Source organism: Nomascus leucogenys, chromosome 13 (genome assembly GCF_006542625.1).
Source record: "Nomascus leucogenys isolate Asia chromosome 13, Asia_NLE_v1, whole genome shotgun sequence".
Classification (NCBI taxonomy): Eukaryota; Metazoa; Chordata; class Mammalia; order Primates; family Hylobatidae; genus Nomascus; species Nomascus leucogenys.
In genome coordinates, this window is record NC_044393.1 from 32,454,123 (window position 1) to 32,472,198 (window position 18,076).

The 18,076-nt window shown below is 49.3% G+C and overlaps 1 protein-coding gene and 1 long non-coding RNA gene across 2 annotated transcripts; both read right to left on the reverse strand.

The window, feature by feature from the left end:
* Positions 1–5,842: 5,842 nt before the first annotated feature.
* Positions 5,843–7,633, reverse strand: LOC115837963. Its single transcript, XR_004033006.1, has 4 exons — positions 7,385–7,633; positions 6,227–6,390; positions 6,063–6,140; positions 5,843–5,946 (listed from the first exon to the last, which is right to left on the reverse strand). It is a non-coding gene; the product is annotated as an uncharacterized LOC115837963 (long non-coding RNA).
* An 867-nt stretch (positions 7,634–8,500) lies between these two features.
* REM1 (RRAD and GEM like GTPase 1) lies at positions 8,501–18,076 on the reverse strand. The gene is made up of 5 exons (XM_003273488.2): positions 17,993–18,076; positions 16,573–17,132; positions 15,438–15,520; positions 10,904–11,105; positions 8,501–9,246 (listed from the first exon to the last, which is right to left on the reverse strand). The coding sequence occupies exons 2-5, from the start codon at positions 16,910–16,912 to the stop codon at positions 8,975–8,977; spliced, it is 897 nt and encodes a 298-aa protein (XP_003273536.2). The 5' UTR covers positions 16,913–17,132; positions 17,993–18,076; the 3' UTR covers positions 8,501–8,974.

The window sequence follows — 18,076 nt, forward strand, 5'->3', positions numbered from 1 at the left end:
AAACCTATTCTGAACTTTTCCCTTTTATTTTATTTTATTTTTTTTAGAGACGGGGTCCTCCTCTGTCGCCCAGGCTGGAGTGCAGTGGTGCAATCACGGCTCACTGCAGCCTTGACCTCGAGGGCTCAGGGGATCCTCCTGCCTCAGCCTCCCAAGTAGCTGGGACTATAGGTGTGGCCACCACACTTGGCTAATTCTTGTAATTTTTGTAGAGATGGGGTTTCACCGTGCTGCCCAGGCTGGTCTTGAATTCCTGGGCTCAAGAGATCCACTGGTGTTGGCCTCTCAAAGTGAAGGGATCACAGACAAGAGCCACTGTACCCGGCCCAAGCTGGTTTTTTTTTTTTTTTTTTTGACTGAGTCTCACTCTGTTGCCCAGGCTGGAGTACAGTGGCATGATCTCGACTCGCTGTAACCTCCGCCTCCCGAGTTCAAGCAATTCTCCTGCCTCAGCTTCCTGAGTAGCTGGGATTACAGGCGCCTGCCACCATGCCCGGCTAATTTTTTGTATTTTTAGGAGAGACCAAGTTTCACCATGCTGGCCAGGCTGGTCTCAAACTCCTGACCTCGTGATCCGCCTGCCTCAGCCTCCCAAAGTACTGGGATTATAGGTGTGAGCCACCGTGCCCAACCCAAGCTATTCTTTATAATTATGTACTAACTGCATGGAGCGAGGAGTGATCTTGCGGACTGGGGGATGGCTAAGAGTACATTTCTTTATCACTATTTGGATTTAGACCAGAGGTTACAAACTGCTAGCCTCTGGTCAGAATTTGTTTGGTAGACATGTTTTGCTTGTCCTGCCAGGGTTTGTTTTATTTATTTATTTATTTATTTATTTATTTATTTACTTATTTATTTATGAGACAGTCTTGCTCTGTTGCACAGGCTGGAGTGCAGTGGCATGATCTCTGCAGGCTCAGACAGGCTCAGTGCAGCTTCTGTCTTCTGGGTTCAAGTGATTCTCCTGCCTCAGTCTCCTGAGTAGCTGGGACCACAGGTGCACACCACTACGCCTGGTTAATTTTTGCATTTTTAGTAGCGATGGGGTTTCACCGTGTTGGCCAGGCTGGTCTCGAACTCCTGACCTCAAGTGATCCACCCACGTCGGCCTCCCAAAGTGCTGGGATTACAGGTGTGAACCACCATGACCAGGCACCAGGGTTTAAAAAAAATCACAATTAGGCCAGATGCGGTGGCTCATGCCTCATGCACTTTGGGAGGCTGAGGCGGGTGGATCGTGAGGTCAGGAGATCGAGACCATCCTGGCTAACACGGTGAAACCCCGTCTCTACTAAAAATACAAAAAAAAAAAAAAAAAATTAGCTGGGCGTGGTGGCGGGCGCCTGTAGTCCCAGCTGCTCGGGAGTCTGAGACAGGAGAATGGCGTGAAGTCGGGAGGCGGAGCTTGCAGTGAGTCGAGATCGTGCCACTGCACTACAGCCTGGGCAACAGAGTGAGACTCCATCTCAAAAAAAAAAAAAAAAAATAGCCAGGCAGGGTGGCAGGCTTCTGTAATCCCAGCTACTGGGGAGGTTGAGGCAGGAGAATCTCTTGAATCCCGGGGGCAGAGGTTGCAGTGAGCCAAGATCGTGCCACCGTACTCCAGCCTGGGTGACAGAGTGAGACTCCATCTCAAAAAAAAAACAAACAAAAAAACACAAAATGACAATTAGCAATAATTATTTAAGAATTAGGGCTGGGTGGCCAGGCGCGGTGACTCATGCCTGTAATCCCAGCACTTTGGGAGGCTGAGGTGAGCAGATCACCTGAGGTCGGGAGTTTGAGACCAGCCTGATCAACATGGAGAAACCCCATCTCTAATAAAAATACAAAAAATTAGCCGGGTGTGGTGGTGCATGCTTGTAGTTCCAGCTACTCAGGAGGCTGAGGTAGGAAAATCGCTTGAACCTGGGAGGTGGAGGTTGCAGTGAGCTAAGATCGCGCCACTGCACTCCAGCCTGGGCAACAAGGGCGAATCTCTGTCAAAAAAAAAAAAAAAAAAAAAGAATTAGGGCTGGGTGAAGTGGCTCACACCTGTAATCCCAGCACTTTGGGAAGCCAAGACGGGAGGATCATTTGAATCCAGGAGTTTGAAGCCAGCCTGAGCAACATAGAGAGACCCTGACTGTACCCAAAAAAAAAAAAAAAGAAAAAGAAAATTAGCTGGGCCTGGTGGTGCATGCCTGTGGCCCAGCTACTTGGGAGGCTGAGGCAGGAGGATCCTCTGAGCCTGGGAGGTTGAGGCTGCAGTGAGCTGTGATCACACCACTACACTCTAGCCTGGGGCAACAGAGTGAGACCCTGTCTCAAAACAAAAGGATTGGGATACTTCACATAAAGATCTGGCTTTCTGCCTTTCTTATAAAAACTGACATGCAGTATCTGGCAACACTGGGTTCATATTCCAACAGTAGTCACAGGCAGCTTAGTTCGTATCCTCCTTTTAGGCAAGGCAGCTGATTCGTTTGCTACAGACTTGATGCTCCCTAATGTCCTCTACCCAGTCGACTTCACTGAGTTATATTATTGGTCTGACTCTGTGAGCATTTGAGTTAGTGAATCCTGGTTTCAGTTTTGGAATTAATGTGTGTGCATGTGTATGTGTGTATGTAAGCCTCAAAAATTGCTTTCCAGACAATCTTTTTTTTTTTTTTTTTTTTGGAAACATTGTCTTGCTCTGTTGCTCAGGCTGGAGTGCAGTGGTGCAATCTTGGCTCATTGCAACCTCCGCCTTCTTGGTTCAAGGGATTCTCCTGCCTCAGCCTCCCAAGTAGCTAGGATTACAGGCCCGCACCACCATGTCTGGCTATTTTTTTTTTTTTTTTTTGTATTTTTAGTAGAGACAGGGTTTCACCATGTTGGCCAGGCTGGTCTTGAACTCCTGACCTCAGGTGATCTACCCACTTTGGCCTCCCAAAGTTTCATTCCAGACAATTCTGTGAAAAGGCATCTATCCTCATTCACAGAGTTGGGCAGACCCTGAAGTGGACTGGATTTGGAATGGTCACCCTCACTCTGGACTGTTTTGTAAGACTGGAAAAGCTAAGAGCATGCGCCCTTGACTGCCTGACTAGACACTTGGGGTGTTAACCCAGCTCTAGCTTTTCTTCTTGGTGTGGCCATGTTGTACTTTATGCAAACCCTGATTAACCTAAGCCACTGATTAGTTTGAAGGTGGCCATGTAACCAGATTCTGGCCAGTGAGAAATGAAGGACATTTGCTAGAGGGCTCTGGAAGAGTTTCCTTGCTGATGAAAGGGACACGCTGAGGAAGAAACAACCTTTTGACTTTGCCTGGACCTTGTCATGTCCACGTTTGATGCCTGAAACTGGGGTGGCCATACTGGGACCCTAAGGGTAGCTATCCCAGGGCAAGCTGAGACCCAGAAGATGGCACAGTGGAAAGATGGAAAGAGGAACTCTCATATATGTGCTCAAAGCAGCACATGCAATGTTCATAGTGTATTATTTATAGCAGAAAAAAAGCCCATCAACAGGAAGAAAAGATAAATCTTGTATGTTCATACAGTGGAATACTGTGCAGTGATAAAAAAGAATAGTTACAGTTACAGATTTCAACACAAGGAATCTCATAAATATAATGTTGAATGTGAAAAATAATAAAGCTGAAGGATACATATAGTATGATGTTTAAAAGCATCCAATACTTTGCCTTAGCAAAATACTATATGTGGGAAAAAGTATAAAGTAATGCATGGAAATGCATTACAATTTATTGAGTGCTTACTGGGTGCAACGCATCATGCTAACAAATAGCCAACCTGATTGAATTCTCACATCGACCCTTAGTGAGAAATACAATTTTTTTTTTTTTTTTTTGAGACAGAGTCTTGGTCTGTCACCCAGGCTGGAGTGCAGGGGCATGATCTCGGCTCACTGCAACCTCTGCCTCCAGGATTCAAGTGATTCTCCTGCCTCAGCCTCCTGAGCAGCTGGGAACACAGGCACATGCCACCATGCCCAGCTAATTTTTTTTGTATTTTTAATGGAGTTGGAGTTTCAACATGTTGGCCAGGCTTGTCTTGAACTCCTGACCTCAGGTGATCCGTCCACCTCGGCCTCCCAAAGTGCTGGGATTACAGGCATGAGCCACTGTGCCTGGCCAAGAAATACTATTAATATCCCCACTTTCCAGATGAGAAAACTGAGGCCTAGAGAGGGGAAGTAAATTACCAATGGCATATAGTGGTTCTTTCTTAAGTACTAAAAACCTCATTTAATTCTATGGGATAAGAATTATCACCTCTCATTTCAAAACGAAGGAAAGGAGAACCCAGCTCACACAGAGATCAAGTGCTTGAGGTGGGATTAAACACAGGTTTCTTCTAGTTCCAAAGCCTGTGCTTTTCCACCAATAAATTGTCACATCCACAATGCCTGGGAATATAAGCCACAACACACACACACACATACACACACACCCTAGCCTTGAACTTGAACCATATGGGACTGGGTAAAACCACACACATTGCTGCACCCAGAGCTCCCATCCCATCATTCGTATTATTTTTAACTGAACCCTGAACTGAACAGAAGGGAACAGTGCTCAAATTGAAACTGAACTTGTATATTTTTTCAAGCTGTTGAACTACAATATTTAAATATTCTGGAGACAGAGACAATTACATAGAGAATTCTATGCTAACCCCTTCACTCTGTATATTTTGATTTGTCTAAGGTCATAAGGTCATGACAGACCGGAGGGATTCTTAATCATTACAAAGCAGTTGTAGGTGAATTTTTCACTACTTCTACCCCTCTTTTACCCTCCCCTTCCCTTTGTGGCCAGGGCAGGGACTTGGAAGTTCCTGTACCCACCAGCTGTGATCCTCTCTACATTCTCTACCTTCTTTCAGAGCCCACATCCTTGTTCATGCTTGCTGAATGAAGAAAGGAGGGAGCAGGCCCTATGAGATGTGTATTTCCAATCTCCAAGGACAGGGAGCTCCAGCCTGAACCTGATTTCTCGGGGGTCCCTGAGCAGAAGCTTCATGCCTGGGGTGAGAAATTGGAACTTTCCACCAAGGCCAGTGATCCTCAGTATTCGAGCAGCCTGGCTGGGTGTCTTGGGATCCAGGTGGCCTTTGTCTCATCTGGACCAGGCCAGCACAGTTTGTGGCCCTCCCCCACAGCAAGAGGAGGGACTCTGAGGAGGCTTGGGGGCCCCTGGGGAGACATCCATCTTCCCAGAGCTTTATCATTTTTTCCATAACAGTATCCTCCCTTCAAGGTGGAAAGTCCCAGCTGGCAGCTGAGGATGCTGTCAATGTGCTTTTGTCCTCTGTCTTGCCCCTAGCTCAGGCAGCAGGGCTGGAGACAAAGACACCTTCCTTTTTATACCAGCCTGTTCCAGGCTTGCTGTACAAACAAATGGTGTAACACAGACCACCCCTTAATGCTGTGAGCTAGATCTCCCTGGTTTGAAATCTGGTTCTGCTACTTGCTAACTGATTAATGTATGAAAAACACTTAGGACAGCACCTGGTACATAGTAAGAGTGATGTAACTGCTTGCTGTTTATTACATGACTTTGGGCTTGGACAACTCATCTCCTCTCTCTGAGTCTCAGTTTCCCTAATTGTACAATTAAGGTGGCAGTTCCTGCCTGCCTCTCGACCACTGATCTGGCCCTTTCTTGCTGTGTAGCCTTGGAGAGATTCTTGGGTTCTCTTAGCCTCCGTGTCCTCATCTATTAAACAGTACCTATTAAGTAGAGGGTTGTGGTGGTGAGGACATGAGAAAATGTGTACCCAGCATGTAGCATGGGGCCCAACACTAACACAGAGAAGGAGTTAAAACAAAGTTAGCTATTTTTTTTGGTTTTGTTTTTATGGATGAGAAAGTACTTTTTAAACTATAATAGGCTAAGGAAGAGTGTGGTTTTCTCACATGCTTTCCCAGCCATTCCTTATTCACAGACACCTAGAATCAGAGAGGACAGGATTGGAAGGGCCACTTTACAGGTAATGGATAATGAATTAATGGATATCTATTAATGGATAATGAATTAATCCATTCAACAAATATTTACTGAGCACCTATGATGAGCCAGGCACTGTTGTAGGTGCTGGGGTCAGAGCAGCACTGAGGGCGCTTCCCTCAAGGAGCTTTCATTTCTGTGGGGCAGACCTACAAAACCATGTGAATACATATGCCAGGTAAAGACTTATAAGCAGGTCTTCACAGTCTCAGAATATCTTACCCTTAATGAATCCTGGTTTCTGCAAGGCCTCAAGATATGATAGCAGGGTGGGACCCAGTGGCTCATGCCTGAAATCTCAGCACCTTGGGATGTTGAGGTGGGAGCATCTCTTGAGCTCAGGAGTTTCAGACCATCATGGGTGACACAGCAAAACTTTGTCTCTTCTAAAAATTAAAAAAAAAAAAAAAAAAACTAGCTGGGCATAATGGCATGTGCCTGTAGTCCCAGCTACTTGGGGGGCTGAGGTGGGAGAATGGCTTGAGCCTGGGAGGTGGAGGCTGCAGCAAGCTGTGATCGCGCCACTGCATTCCAGCCTGGGCAACAGAGTGAGACCCTGTGTTTTTTTTTTTTTTTTTTTTTTTTTTTTTAAAAAGAAGATATGCTAGCGGGAGCCCACATTTATTGAATCTTCTTAGACACGGGAAGTGTCTTAAGCATTTTACACAACTTGAATCATTTAATCCTCACATAGACCCTGAAGGAAAGAATTGTCACGAATCCTGTTTTATAGGTGGAGAAACTAAGGCATGGAGAGATGGAGGGGAGCAGGGTTTGAACACACAACCCCTGGTTCAGGGCAGTGCCCTCAATCACCCTGCCATCTTGCTGTGCTGGCTGCATAACTCTCCTTCCCTCAACACCTCCCACCTCCCCATCTTGATCAGCACCGGTTCTTTCTTCCCTCCCCCTTTCCTCCCCTATCCCGTTCTCAAGTATTTCTTCCACATTCTCAGTAGCCTGGGGTAAGCGCTCTCTCTCTCTCTCTCTCTCTGTCTCTCTCTCTCTCTGGCCCTCAGTTTTCCCATCTGAGGATGGGGGATTGGACTGGATTATCTTCAGGTCCTTCCCTGACCACTCTAATTTTCAGCTCCTTATCAGTTTGTGATTCTTTTATTTGCTGATTTGTTTTCTAGTCTGTTAGCCTACCCTACTGTGAGCTACCGAGCAATGAGCTCCCTCTTTCTGTTCACCACATCTCCCTAGAGCCTGGCAATGTGCCCGGCACTTAGTAGGCCCTCAATAAATATTTGTAGATGAAGAAAGCAGGGGATGAGGGCGATTGTACTCAGTTTTCTAAAGCCAGCTCCTGCACTCTCTCCCCGGCCCCTCTTCTTTTCTCAGCTCTTCCCCCTCCCCACTTCCCTCCCGCCCTCTCACCTCCCAGGGCCCACTCCGGCCCTCCATCCGGCCTGCATTTTTCCGGGTTTGATATCATTTTTTCCACTCTCCCGGCTGCTGCCGGCCGCCTCTGCCAACTTTCCACAGCTAGAGCCCCTCCCCCTGACCGCAGGCCGGAGACAGCTTGGGGTGGGGGAAGAAGACCTTCCTTCTTTTCCCTTCCCCAGGCTGGGGTTGGGGTGTGGGAGTGAGTGCCATCCGTCCCCGTTGGAAGGCTAGGGTGTGGGGAGTCGCGGCTGGAGGACTCTGCTGACTGGCTGGCGGGTGCTGCGGTCTTTCTCTGCACCGCGTCCCCCGGGGCTGGGGCGTCTGGGCTAGTTGGGGGAAGGGATGTCCGGCGTCAGGGACACGATGGTCCAAACGGTTTGCGTCTTGTTTTCTTCTCAAAGCAGTGACATCCCTTCCTTTCGGGCTGGAAACTCCTGACCTGATCCCCAACACCCAGCCCTGACCCTAGCCAGGCCTCACCACCTCCTTCCTCCCGCACAGCCAAAGGGAGACCCAGGAGGAGGCTGGGCCCTGGGGTGTAGTCCTCCCTGGCTGGGTGACTCTGGCGTGCTCACCTCCTCTCTCTAGGCTTGTTTCTGCTTTCGGGAAATGAGTGAGTTGGATTAAACTGGGGTCCATCCCCGGGATTAATGGATTGAGTTTCATAGAGCTCCTGCCCCAACCTCCTTTAAATTGGATGTGAAATTATGTTTTTAAATTCGTTTTGCCAAGATTCTATAGGGTTTTGTATCATCTTTAAAGTGGACAATGGATATGTTGGTCACTAGAGTCTGACAAGCCTGGGCTGGAATCCCGGCAACTTCACGTATAGCAGCTGTATGATCTTGGCTGAGCCTTCGGTGTCCTCTGCCTCAGTTTACTAATGAACAAAATGGGGTTAATCGTAAACCCTTCTCCCAGGTGTTGGGAGGATTAATTGTTGTGACAGCTTAGTACACAGCTCCCAACAAACGCCAGCAATTCTATTGCCAGGATGAGTACTGAGGTCCTTCCAGACATGTGAATCTAGAACGTAAAAAATGGGTCAATGAGAAAGTAGCTGGTCACGGAACTGTGGTTGTGATCCACTGTCGAGAGAAGGGCCTAAGCACAAAATTAGTCCAAGTACTTTACTGATTGGCCCTGACGCCCAGGCCAGCAGGCCAAACCAGTCTACAGTCAAGTGTAGATGGGAGGGCAGTAGGTGGAGACGCCTAGAAGAGCCGAGACGGAGAGGTCTGGGTATTCAGATGGGACATCCTTCTGGTCTGGTTTATTGTGAGGGTTTCTGAGGGTTGGCCAGAGCCCAGGGACAAGGAAGATTTTTTTTACAAAAAGACACCCACCACGTAAAAAACTACTTTGTGCCCAGCTTGGGGTTTCGGCCCCATCGTCTGTCTGTCCATCGCTTTCCCGGGGTCCCCCAGGCTTGGATCTAGGGGATGCTTAGGCCATCAGGGCAGCAGGCAAGCAAGACCCATGATGCAGACTCCAGGTAACAGCGCCTTTGCCCCGCAGTGGCGTCCCTGGAGCCCAGAACGCACCTCAGTGACCCGCCAACTCTCAGAAGGGCGGGCGGCTTCAGAGCACGGCCAGATTGTGGCAGGACTTGGAGCGGGCCTTGAGTGCCCGGCGGCGTGCGCTGCGGGCTGTCAGGCGTGCCAGGAAGCGACGAGCGCGCTGGGTTAGGCTGGCCGGCCGTCGGGGTGCTGGGGGTTCCTTGGCCGCACTGTCCCGGCGGCGCAAGCGCAGTTGGCGTACCACGCCCTCGAAGAGCTCGGCCACGTTGTGCTGCAGCGTGGCGGATGTCTCGATGAATTTACAGTCGAACACCACAGCGCAGGCACGGCCCTCTGAAGGGGCGGGGCCCGTCGAGGAGGGGTGGAGATTTAACGGAAGGCGGAAAAAAAGGTAGGAAGAGATGTGTTCAGTCTCGATTGGAAGCAATTTTTCCTGTGCCCATATCTGGTGCTGCTGTCTGGGGACTCAGATTAATCAGACTGGTCTTTGAGGGAAGACAGAGAGGCTGGGGTCAGGGAGGGGTCAGATTGAATGCCAGGTAAAGGGTCTAATTTGCTGTGGATCGGAATTACCTGGAGGAGCTCGTTTAAATGCAGATTCCTGGACCCACCCTCAGAGTTTCTGATTCTGTAGGTTTGGGCTGAGGTCTGGAAATCTGTGCTTTAACAAAATCTCCTGGGGCTTATGTTGCAGTTTTTTTTTTTTTTGGACGTCTGTTCACAAAGCATACGGTCTTCCACCTCCAGGATGCCACTGGGCCCGAGTTCTAGTCCTTAGGGGCTTGTGACTGTGAAACTGGCTTTTTCCTTTCTGGGTCTCAGTTTACACATTAAGTGGTCTTACTCTGTAAAACCACTTAAAAATTGTTATGGGCCCTATCTGATATGTCAAACTTATTAAAATAGTCCCCATCCCATTGTAAATACAAGCCATATATGACATTTAAAGTTTTGGTTTGTAGTTGCTGGTTGACAAAATATGTTTTGCAGACAAAGCTTTGCGAAATTTGAATTTCTAATTTTTTTCACTGTATTTTGGAGCCAATAATGATTCTTTTCAGTTCTCAAATGTAAGCCCTTGAAAAGCCTGTAGGCACTGGGCCTATCATCCTGGTGGATAAAGTGTCTCTGATTAACGGGCTAGGGGAGCCATAGAGGAAATTATTATTATTATTTTTTTGAGACAAAGTCTCATTCTGTCGCCCAGGCTGGAGTGCAGTGGCGTGGTCTTGGCTCACTGCAACCTCTGCCTCCTGGGTTTAAGTGATTCTCATGCATCAGCTGCCCAAATAGCTGGGATTACTGGTGTGCACCACCATGCCTGGCTAATTTTTATATTTTTAGTAGAGATGGGGTTTCACCATGTTGGCCAGGTTGGGCTTGAATTCCTGACCTCAAGTGATCCACTTGCCTTAGTCTTCCAAAGTGCTGGGATTACAGGCGTGAGCCACTGGGCCTGGCCAGAATTTTTTTTAAAAAAGAGTTAAAATTATTATTATTATTTTTTTGTAGAGTGAGGGTCTTGCTGTGTTGCCAAAGCTGGTCTCAAACTCCTGGGCTCAAGCAAGTCCTCCCGCCTTGGCCTCCCAAAGTGCTAGGATTATAGTTGTAAGCCACCATGCCCCACCACATACAGGAATTTTTAAGAAGTGCAAATTCAGCTCTGGTCTTGGAAAATTCTGGCAGGTGGCAAGGAGGAATAATTGAGAAGCAGGAGGACTGGCGAAGGTGGAGATGCCAGGATAGCACAGAGACTGTAGGCAGAGAGGGAAGGGAATGTGGGATTAATGGAAGTGGCCTGACAGGACTTGGGGACTGGTTTGGGGGTGGTGAGTGGGAGGCAAGAATGGTTCCTAGCTTGCAGGCTTAGGCAAGTGGCTGCAGGGTAGGGGCAGCTTGGCAGGGACAGTCACTGAGACAAAGAGCGCTGGAGGGGCAGCCATGACAGTGGGGCCCACGGGAAGAGGAGGGGGTGGGATGAAGGGCTCACCTTCTACAGAGACTTCTCGGCAGCGGGCCAAGTCCGCCTTGTTGCCCACAAGGATGATGGGCACGTGGTCTGCCTGATGTGTGCGTCGCAGCTGGATGCGGAGCTCAGAGGCACTCTCAAAGCTGCCTCGGTCTGCGATGGAGTATACGATGACATAGGCACTGCCCCCCTGCAGGCATGACTCGTGGCTGCAGCTTTTATCCTGCGGGAGAGGGACCCAAGGCCCATCCTCAGAGGGTATCTAGGCCCTGGCTGAGGAAGGTGGACCTGGGATGGTCTAATGGGTGGGATGGGGCTGAGGTTTATAGTTTGGACAGATGTGGGGGACAACTTCTGCTACAATTCCCTGTGTCACCTTGGGAAAATCGGTGATCCTTTCTGAGCCTCAGTTTCTCTGCTTAAAAATTTAGGCTAATAACACTACCTCACAGAATTCTCTCACTCACTGATACTTTTGCAGGCTGGGTAGTGGAGGCAAAATTTACTTGGTTCCTGTTCCTGTTAAAGAGGGTTCTGCCTTGACCTGTTTAGCTCTTTTGTCTTGTTTCTGAGGAGGGTTTAGCCTTGCCAGATGGTTCTTTATGCCTGGTGAAATCCAGAATGAAGAGAAAAAAGAGAGAGAAGTGAGGACAGGAGGCTGACTTTAGAGGGAAGGCATTTTTCGGGACAGTTTTGAAGATGGAGGTGAAGGAGCAACTGTAAAGTGTAAGTTCACAAGGGGATGAGAGAGGCAAGGGGCACTTTAAGAAGTAGAGTCTTTTCAAGTTGTTTGACCAAGAAAAAGAAAGAACTGCAGTGCTTTTGATATTTCGGATGGTGATCTTTTGTTAGGGACAGCCCTCCAAGACTGGACTACCTGGGTGGTAACTTTATAAGTGGTGAATAAGACACGGTTTCTGCCCTCCAAATGCTCATGGTCTGGAAGAGAGCTTATGGAAATGGGAGTTATAGTGTAGTGTGAAAGTACCACTAAGAAGCATGTGTAAGTGGCTGGAGGAGTGGGGTGGGGAGGCCAGAACAACCCCACCTGGCAGAGTGTGCGAGGGCTTCACAGGGGACTGGTGAATGGGGTTAGGAAAGAGGGGCAGGCCAAGCAGGAGAGAAGAGATTCCAGACAAAGGGAACAGTCAGAGCTAAGGCCTGAAGTGAGAAAGACTGAGTGTGGTTGTGAGGTAGTGAAGACGCCAGAAATTTTCTTTCATTTTTCTTTTTTTTGAGATGGAGTCCCACTCTGTCTCCCAGGCTGGAGTGCAGTGGCGTGATCTCGGCTTACTGCAACCTCCGCCTCCCGGGTTCAAATGATTCTCCTGCCTCGGCTTCCTGAGTAGCTGGGATGACAGGCGCCTACCATGATACCCGGCTAATTTTTGTGTTTTTGGTAGAGATGGGGTTTCACGATGTTGGCCAGGCTGTTCTCAAACTCCTGACCTCAGGTGATCCACCCACCTCGGCCTCCCAAAGTGCTGGGATTACAGATGTGAGCCACTGTGCTTGGCCAGAAGCCAGAAATTTTCTGATAACCAAATGGGAATTTGGTGATGAATAGGAAAGCATCAGATTCGTGGTCAGTGTCAATGTCAAAGGGGGGTAAGTTCTCAACAGCCATATAGATCATTTCCCAGGCCAAATAACCTTAGGGTGAGTCAGACAGATGTGGGTTCTCAACCTTGAGTATGCACAGGTTTCTTCCTTTGGGTCTTAGTTTTCCCCATCTCTAGAATGAGAAAGTGAGTCTTGACCATTCATTCATTCATTGCACAAATATTTTTGGAGGATTTGCTGTATGTCAAGATCACAAAAGCCAGTTGGTGCATGGATTTGTGGGTGTGAACTCATTGGGAGTGTGATTAAAAATATAGATTCTCAGCTGGGCGCGGTGGCTCATGCTTGTAATCCCAGCACTTTGGGAGGCTGAGGTGGCAGATTACCTGAGGTCAGGAGTTCGAGATCAGCCTGGCTAACATGGTGAAACCCTGTCTCTACTAAAAATACAAAAATAGCTGGGCATGGTGGTGGGTGCCTGTAGTCCCAGCTACTCAGGAGGCTGAGGCAGAAGAATAGCTTGAACCTGGGAGGCGGAGGTTGCAGTGAGCCGAGATCACGACACTGCACTCCAGCCCAGGTGACAGGGCGAGACTCCATCTCAAAAAAAAGAAAAAAAAAGAAAAGAAAAGAAAAAAAGAATAAGAAGCTCTAAAAGTGGGGCTCTAGTATCTGTCTGTCTGTCTGTCTGTCTGTCTATCTATCTATCATCTATCTATCTTTATTGAGATGGAGTCTCGCTCTGTTACCCAGGCTGAGGGTGAGGGCCAGGGTGAGGCCAGATAATTTGATTTTTATTATTTATTTATTTATTTTTTTTGAGACCGAGTTTCGCTCTTGTTGCCTAGGCTGGAGTGCGATGGCATGATCTCTGCTCACCACAACCTCCGCCTCCCAGGTTCAAGCGATTCTCCTGCCTTAGCCTCCTGAGTAGCTGGGATTACAGGCATGCGCCATCACACCCGGCTAATTTCGTACTTTTAGTAGAGACAGGGTTTCTCCATGTTGGTCAGGCTGGTCTCAAACTCCCTACCTCAGGTGATCCGCCCACCTCGGCCTCCCAAAGTGCTGGGGTTACAGGCATGAGCCAACGCGCCCAGCTGATAATTTGATTTTTAATACACTCCCAGTGGCCCTGATGGTCAGCCAACCTGGTACGCTAAGGTCCTAAGGCCCACCCAATTCTGTCAGATTTAGCCTCTCTGATATCAGAGTACCATGTAGCACACAGATGGAATGGATGGATACTTATTTCAATAATGCTGCTACTGCTTGGACCCTCTTTGAGACCTCTCTTCACAGTCACCGATCAGGGAAACTGGTTCAGTTTCCTAATTTTGCTGGTTGGAAAATAAAAGGCCAGAAAAGAGGAGAAAATTTTCTCAAGGCTAAAGCAAGCTGGGTGTGGAGTTCCAGTTCCTGCCTTCTAGTCTAGTATCCTTTCTCCTCTGTCTCCTGAGTGGGACTCCCAGTCTGATCACCCATCTTAACTTGCTGGACACTGCCCCATAGCATTCTCAGCTGCATATGAAAAGTAGACCCTCTCACCAGCCTGTGAGGTCCACGAGGCCAGAGGGCATGTCTGCCTTATTCATCTCTGTGTCTCCAAGGTCCTGGTCCATGATAGACACCCAGCAAGTATTTCTGAATGAATGAATGAGCAAATGACTGAAACCTCAGCTGAAGGTTCAGAAGGTGATGCTCTTGATGGGGAGGACAGTCATAAGATGAGGACTCTTATACATTCCTAATGCATAAGAATACAGCCTCAGCCAGGCATGGTGGCTCATGCCTGTAATCTCAGCACTTTGGGAGGCTGAGGCAGGTGGATCACCTGAGGTCAGGAGTTTGAGACCATCCTGACCAACATGATGAAACCCTGTCTCTACTAAAAATACAAAAATTAGCTGGGCGTGGTGACAAGTGCCTGTAATCCTAGCTACTCAGGAGGCTGAGGCAGGAGAATCGCTTGAACCTGGGAGGCGGAGGTTGCAGTGAGCCGAGATGGTGCCACTGCACTCCAGCCTGGGCAACAAGAGTGAAACTCCATCTAAAAAAAAAAAAAAAAAAGAATAAGATCTACAAAGATTTTGTAGATCTGGGTTTGAATCTCACTTGCTATTTGAGAGCTTTGGACACATTATTATTATTATTTAACCGCTCTGGTCTTTGGTTTCCTCATCAGTAAATGGGAATCAGAAGACTCACCATTTAGTTTTTGAGCAGGCTATCCCTTAGAGAGATGGGATCCCAGGTGATTTTAGATCCTTCTCTTTGCTTAGGTGTTTTTCATCAGAGTTCTACAATGAGCATGTATTACCCATGTAGCAAAAGAAAAGAAAACACAAACAAGATAAAATCATAATAGGGACATGTTCCTGCCTACTGCTCTCTTCCTGCTCTGATTTCCTTTTTCTCTAGCTACCAAGTCATAATTACTAAGAGTTATCATTTACAATTCTTCACCCCTATTCAGCAGTTTTTCTTGCTTTAAACTGGGCTTACCTCTGAAATTGCATAAGAACTTTAAAAAACTAGCTGATGAGGAAGGCAGGAATGGTTAACCCATTTATCAGATGAGAAAACTGAAGCTCAGAGTGGTTAAGTCAACTGCACAAAACTACACAACTAGTAAGAAAAAGAAAGGGGGTTCAGCCTTAGGTATTTTGGGGCCAAATCCAGCGTTCCTTCTGCACAATGTGGGTGGGAGGGGTGGGACAAGGGTGGAAATAATGATGGGGAGATCTGCAGGGGGAGAAGTACATTCTGGGATGGCTGCTAGGAGGGGATTGTGGAGTGAGAAAAGGGGTCAGGGTCATAAGGGTCTTCTGTTTGGGATTGGAAAGACTGCTTAGGAGCTGTGGGTTTTGGGGGAGGGTGCTGAGGATGGCTCTTGCTCACACCTGATCTGTAGTGTCCCAGGAGGGGACGGGAGGGTGTCTAGTATTAGGCTCAGCACCCCTCTCCCCAAATTCTGCTTGCAGTGCCATACCAGTTTCTCGGCCTCCCAGGTGTCCACGACCACCAGTGTGGTGTCTTCTCCATCCACTGTGAGGGTCCTCTCATATACATCTTCTGCAACTGAGGGAAGAGCTGGATCTCAGGGAGGAGGGGCAAGCCTGAGAGAGTGTGGTGTTCCCTACCCCCCATTTCTGGTCACATCGCCCCCTCCACTTGTCCTCAGAAGCACTTATCACACTTGTTTGATGCCTGTCTCTCCTGGTAGGAACCCATGTCTCCCCAGCTGCCATAGTATCTGGCTCATAGTAGGTGCCAGAAAGATTTGATTGATTGAATGAAGGTGGGGTGGTGGGGTTAAAGTTGGGCTAGGAATTCTCCCAGGCCTGCTCTGTCTCTGACTTAGTGTGTGCTTCAGGCAGGTCATGTTATCCTCTCTTGATCTCAGTCTCCCTATCTGTAACACATATGGGTTCTCACTCTTGAGGCTGGGGGAGAGAAGTCAAGACTAGAGAAGAGTCTGGCTAGATGTCCCTACCTTTTCTTTGAATTTAATCAACCCCCTTCCCCCACTCACCCTATGTCCTTTTGGCCAGTCCTTCAGGGGCCTACCTTCATCTCTTCTATCTTCCCTGTACCCCATCATCGTGGGGCCCCTGACACTCTCAGCTCACAGCATTTCTTGGGAATAAAGCAACCCAGGGCCCAGAACTTGGGGTCTGGGAGTCTCCCTTCTGCAAAGGATCTTAGTTTTGCTGTAGATTTATGGTGACCATGGATGGGTGTCTATGGGACTGGGAGAATCTAAGAGTCAGAGGAGTTGGGGAGGGGAGTTTCTGACCTTGGTGGAAGTCCACCATTTCTTGACATGGAATTCAGAATTGCCACCCGCATGACGTGGAAATGAATCATATACTTCTCATTCATGGGAAGTTGGCAAAATTCTTGTTCTATTCAAGAATTTCCCTCCCCTTGACCATCGTGCAGGCTGTGCCCTGTACAACTTTGGAGGGCGGGGGGGCATCGTTCATGTCATAGTCTAAGTGAATGATGCCCCTTAGAGTTGAACAGTGCATGACTTGTACAACTGTTCTTGGCAGCCCTGTGTCCCTGGTGACAGGGCTTTCGCTCCTTTGGCCACATCCCAGCCCAGCCCATATGGCCCCTACCTCCCAGCTGTTCATGGAGGTCCCTCTCTTGCTTCCCTGCAAAGAGGCTGGCCAGGCTGGTCTTCCCCACTCCAGGATCTCCAAGTAGCACCACACGGTAGAGAGCCTCCCAGGAGCCTTCAGAGTCGCTGGATTCAGAAGACCAATCATCTGGGGCAGGTGAAGGTTTCTGGGTGGGAGGGTTAAGGGAGGCTGATTGGCCCAGCCGGGGATGCTGAGATTGAGTGGAAGGCACTGTGCTCAGGAGGCCAGGCTGGCGGCCCCGTGGGGACAGGGGCAGTGGGGTGCTGGCTCGCCGGTGCAGAGGGGTCTTTGCTTCCTGCCCGGTGTTGAGTGTCATCTTTGGTATGAGGGGTTTTGCTTCTTCCTTCTTTCCTTCTGAAAGAAGGGGGAATTGGCTGTCAGCCAATTGCTTTGAGCTGCTTCTTTCTATAGCGTCCTGATGAGCTGCTGAGATGGCTTCTTCCAGATCCCCCTGTTGTTCAGATGGGAGTAGGAGGTGCCTCAGCTTCTTGGGGCAGAAAGCCCCTAGGTTTTCTGGCCTCAGGCTCTGCGTAAACCTGGATCCGGATGGAAGGAGTGAGTGTGCAGGCTGTGAACACACAGACATGCACACCCAGAGGCCATTCCCTTGTCTTAAGGATGATCTACTCCTGATGACAGACAAGCAGGTGGAGGGGCAGTAGTGAGGTGGGATGTCCTCACATGCACACTCCCCATTCCGTGTACACGGACCTGCCCTTCCCACAGAACATGAGGCCCTGGCTCTGAAAGGCATCTAAATTGTCCCCCTCCTCCCTTTCCCCACCGCTCTCTTTCACAGGTTCTGGGTTGGGAGTGCAGTTTCAGGTCCCCCCCAAGGGTAGGGGTTGCTTTACTTTCGATGCCCAATTTCACGGGGTCTGAGGAGGAAGAGGCAGGAGTGCGGGCTGGCACTCCAGAAGCACGAGGGGGGTATGGGGGTAACCCGACTGTAACCCGAGTGCCCTAGTGCCATGGGAACCGCGTGTCTGACCCGCCCCCTGTGTGAAAAATTCAGGAGCTGCTGGCGCTACGGCCTCCAACTGCTTTTGGGGACAGGAGCTGCCGCCGGTCAGGCCCCAGGTTAGGTGACAGGACAGGGTCCTGGCAGGGGACGGGGAGGGCAGACCACAGGGCCCGGGAACGCTGTGCCATTCCTGGAGTCTGGGTCCGAGCTTTCTCAGCCGGCATCCCGGGTGTGAATCCCCCATCCTGGGGTTGGAGGGGTCTTTGTCCAGGGCTATCCAGCCCTCCGGGTCCCAGGTCTGAAGACCTTCACCCTCGGGACGCGGTTTCGAAGCTCCCCTATTCTTGCCAACGCTGCCGAATCCCCCTTCAATCGCCTGGCGAACTCTGTTCCAACTTGAGCAAGTTGGCGGCGCGTAGCGCAGGGCTTTACCTCGGCGTGGGAGGGGTCCAGGGTCCCTCGTAGCTTCAGCGGCTGGATGCTCCAGGCTGTACCACCCGCCTCCGCGCGCAGCCC

Excerpts from the sequence above, each read along its gene's own strand:
- REM1 (XM_003273488.2), bottom strand. The coding sequence starts at position 16,912 with ATGACACTCAACACCGGGCAGGAAGCAAAGACCCCTCTGCACCGGCGA. Across the intron at positions 11,106-15,437 it reads CCTGGGAGGCCGAGAAACTG|GATAAAAGCTGCAGCCACGA; the intron begins GTATGGCACTGC and ends CCTCTCCCGCAG. Across the intron at positions 9,247-10,903 it reads CCGAGAAGTCTCTGTAGAAG|AGGGCCGTGCCTGCGCTGTG; the intron begins GTGAGCCCTTCA and ends CCGCCCCTTCAG.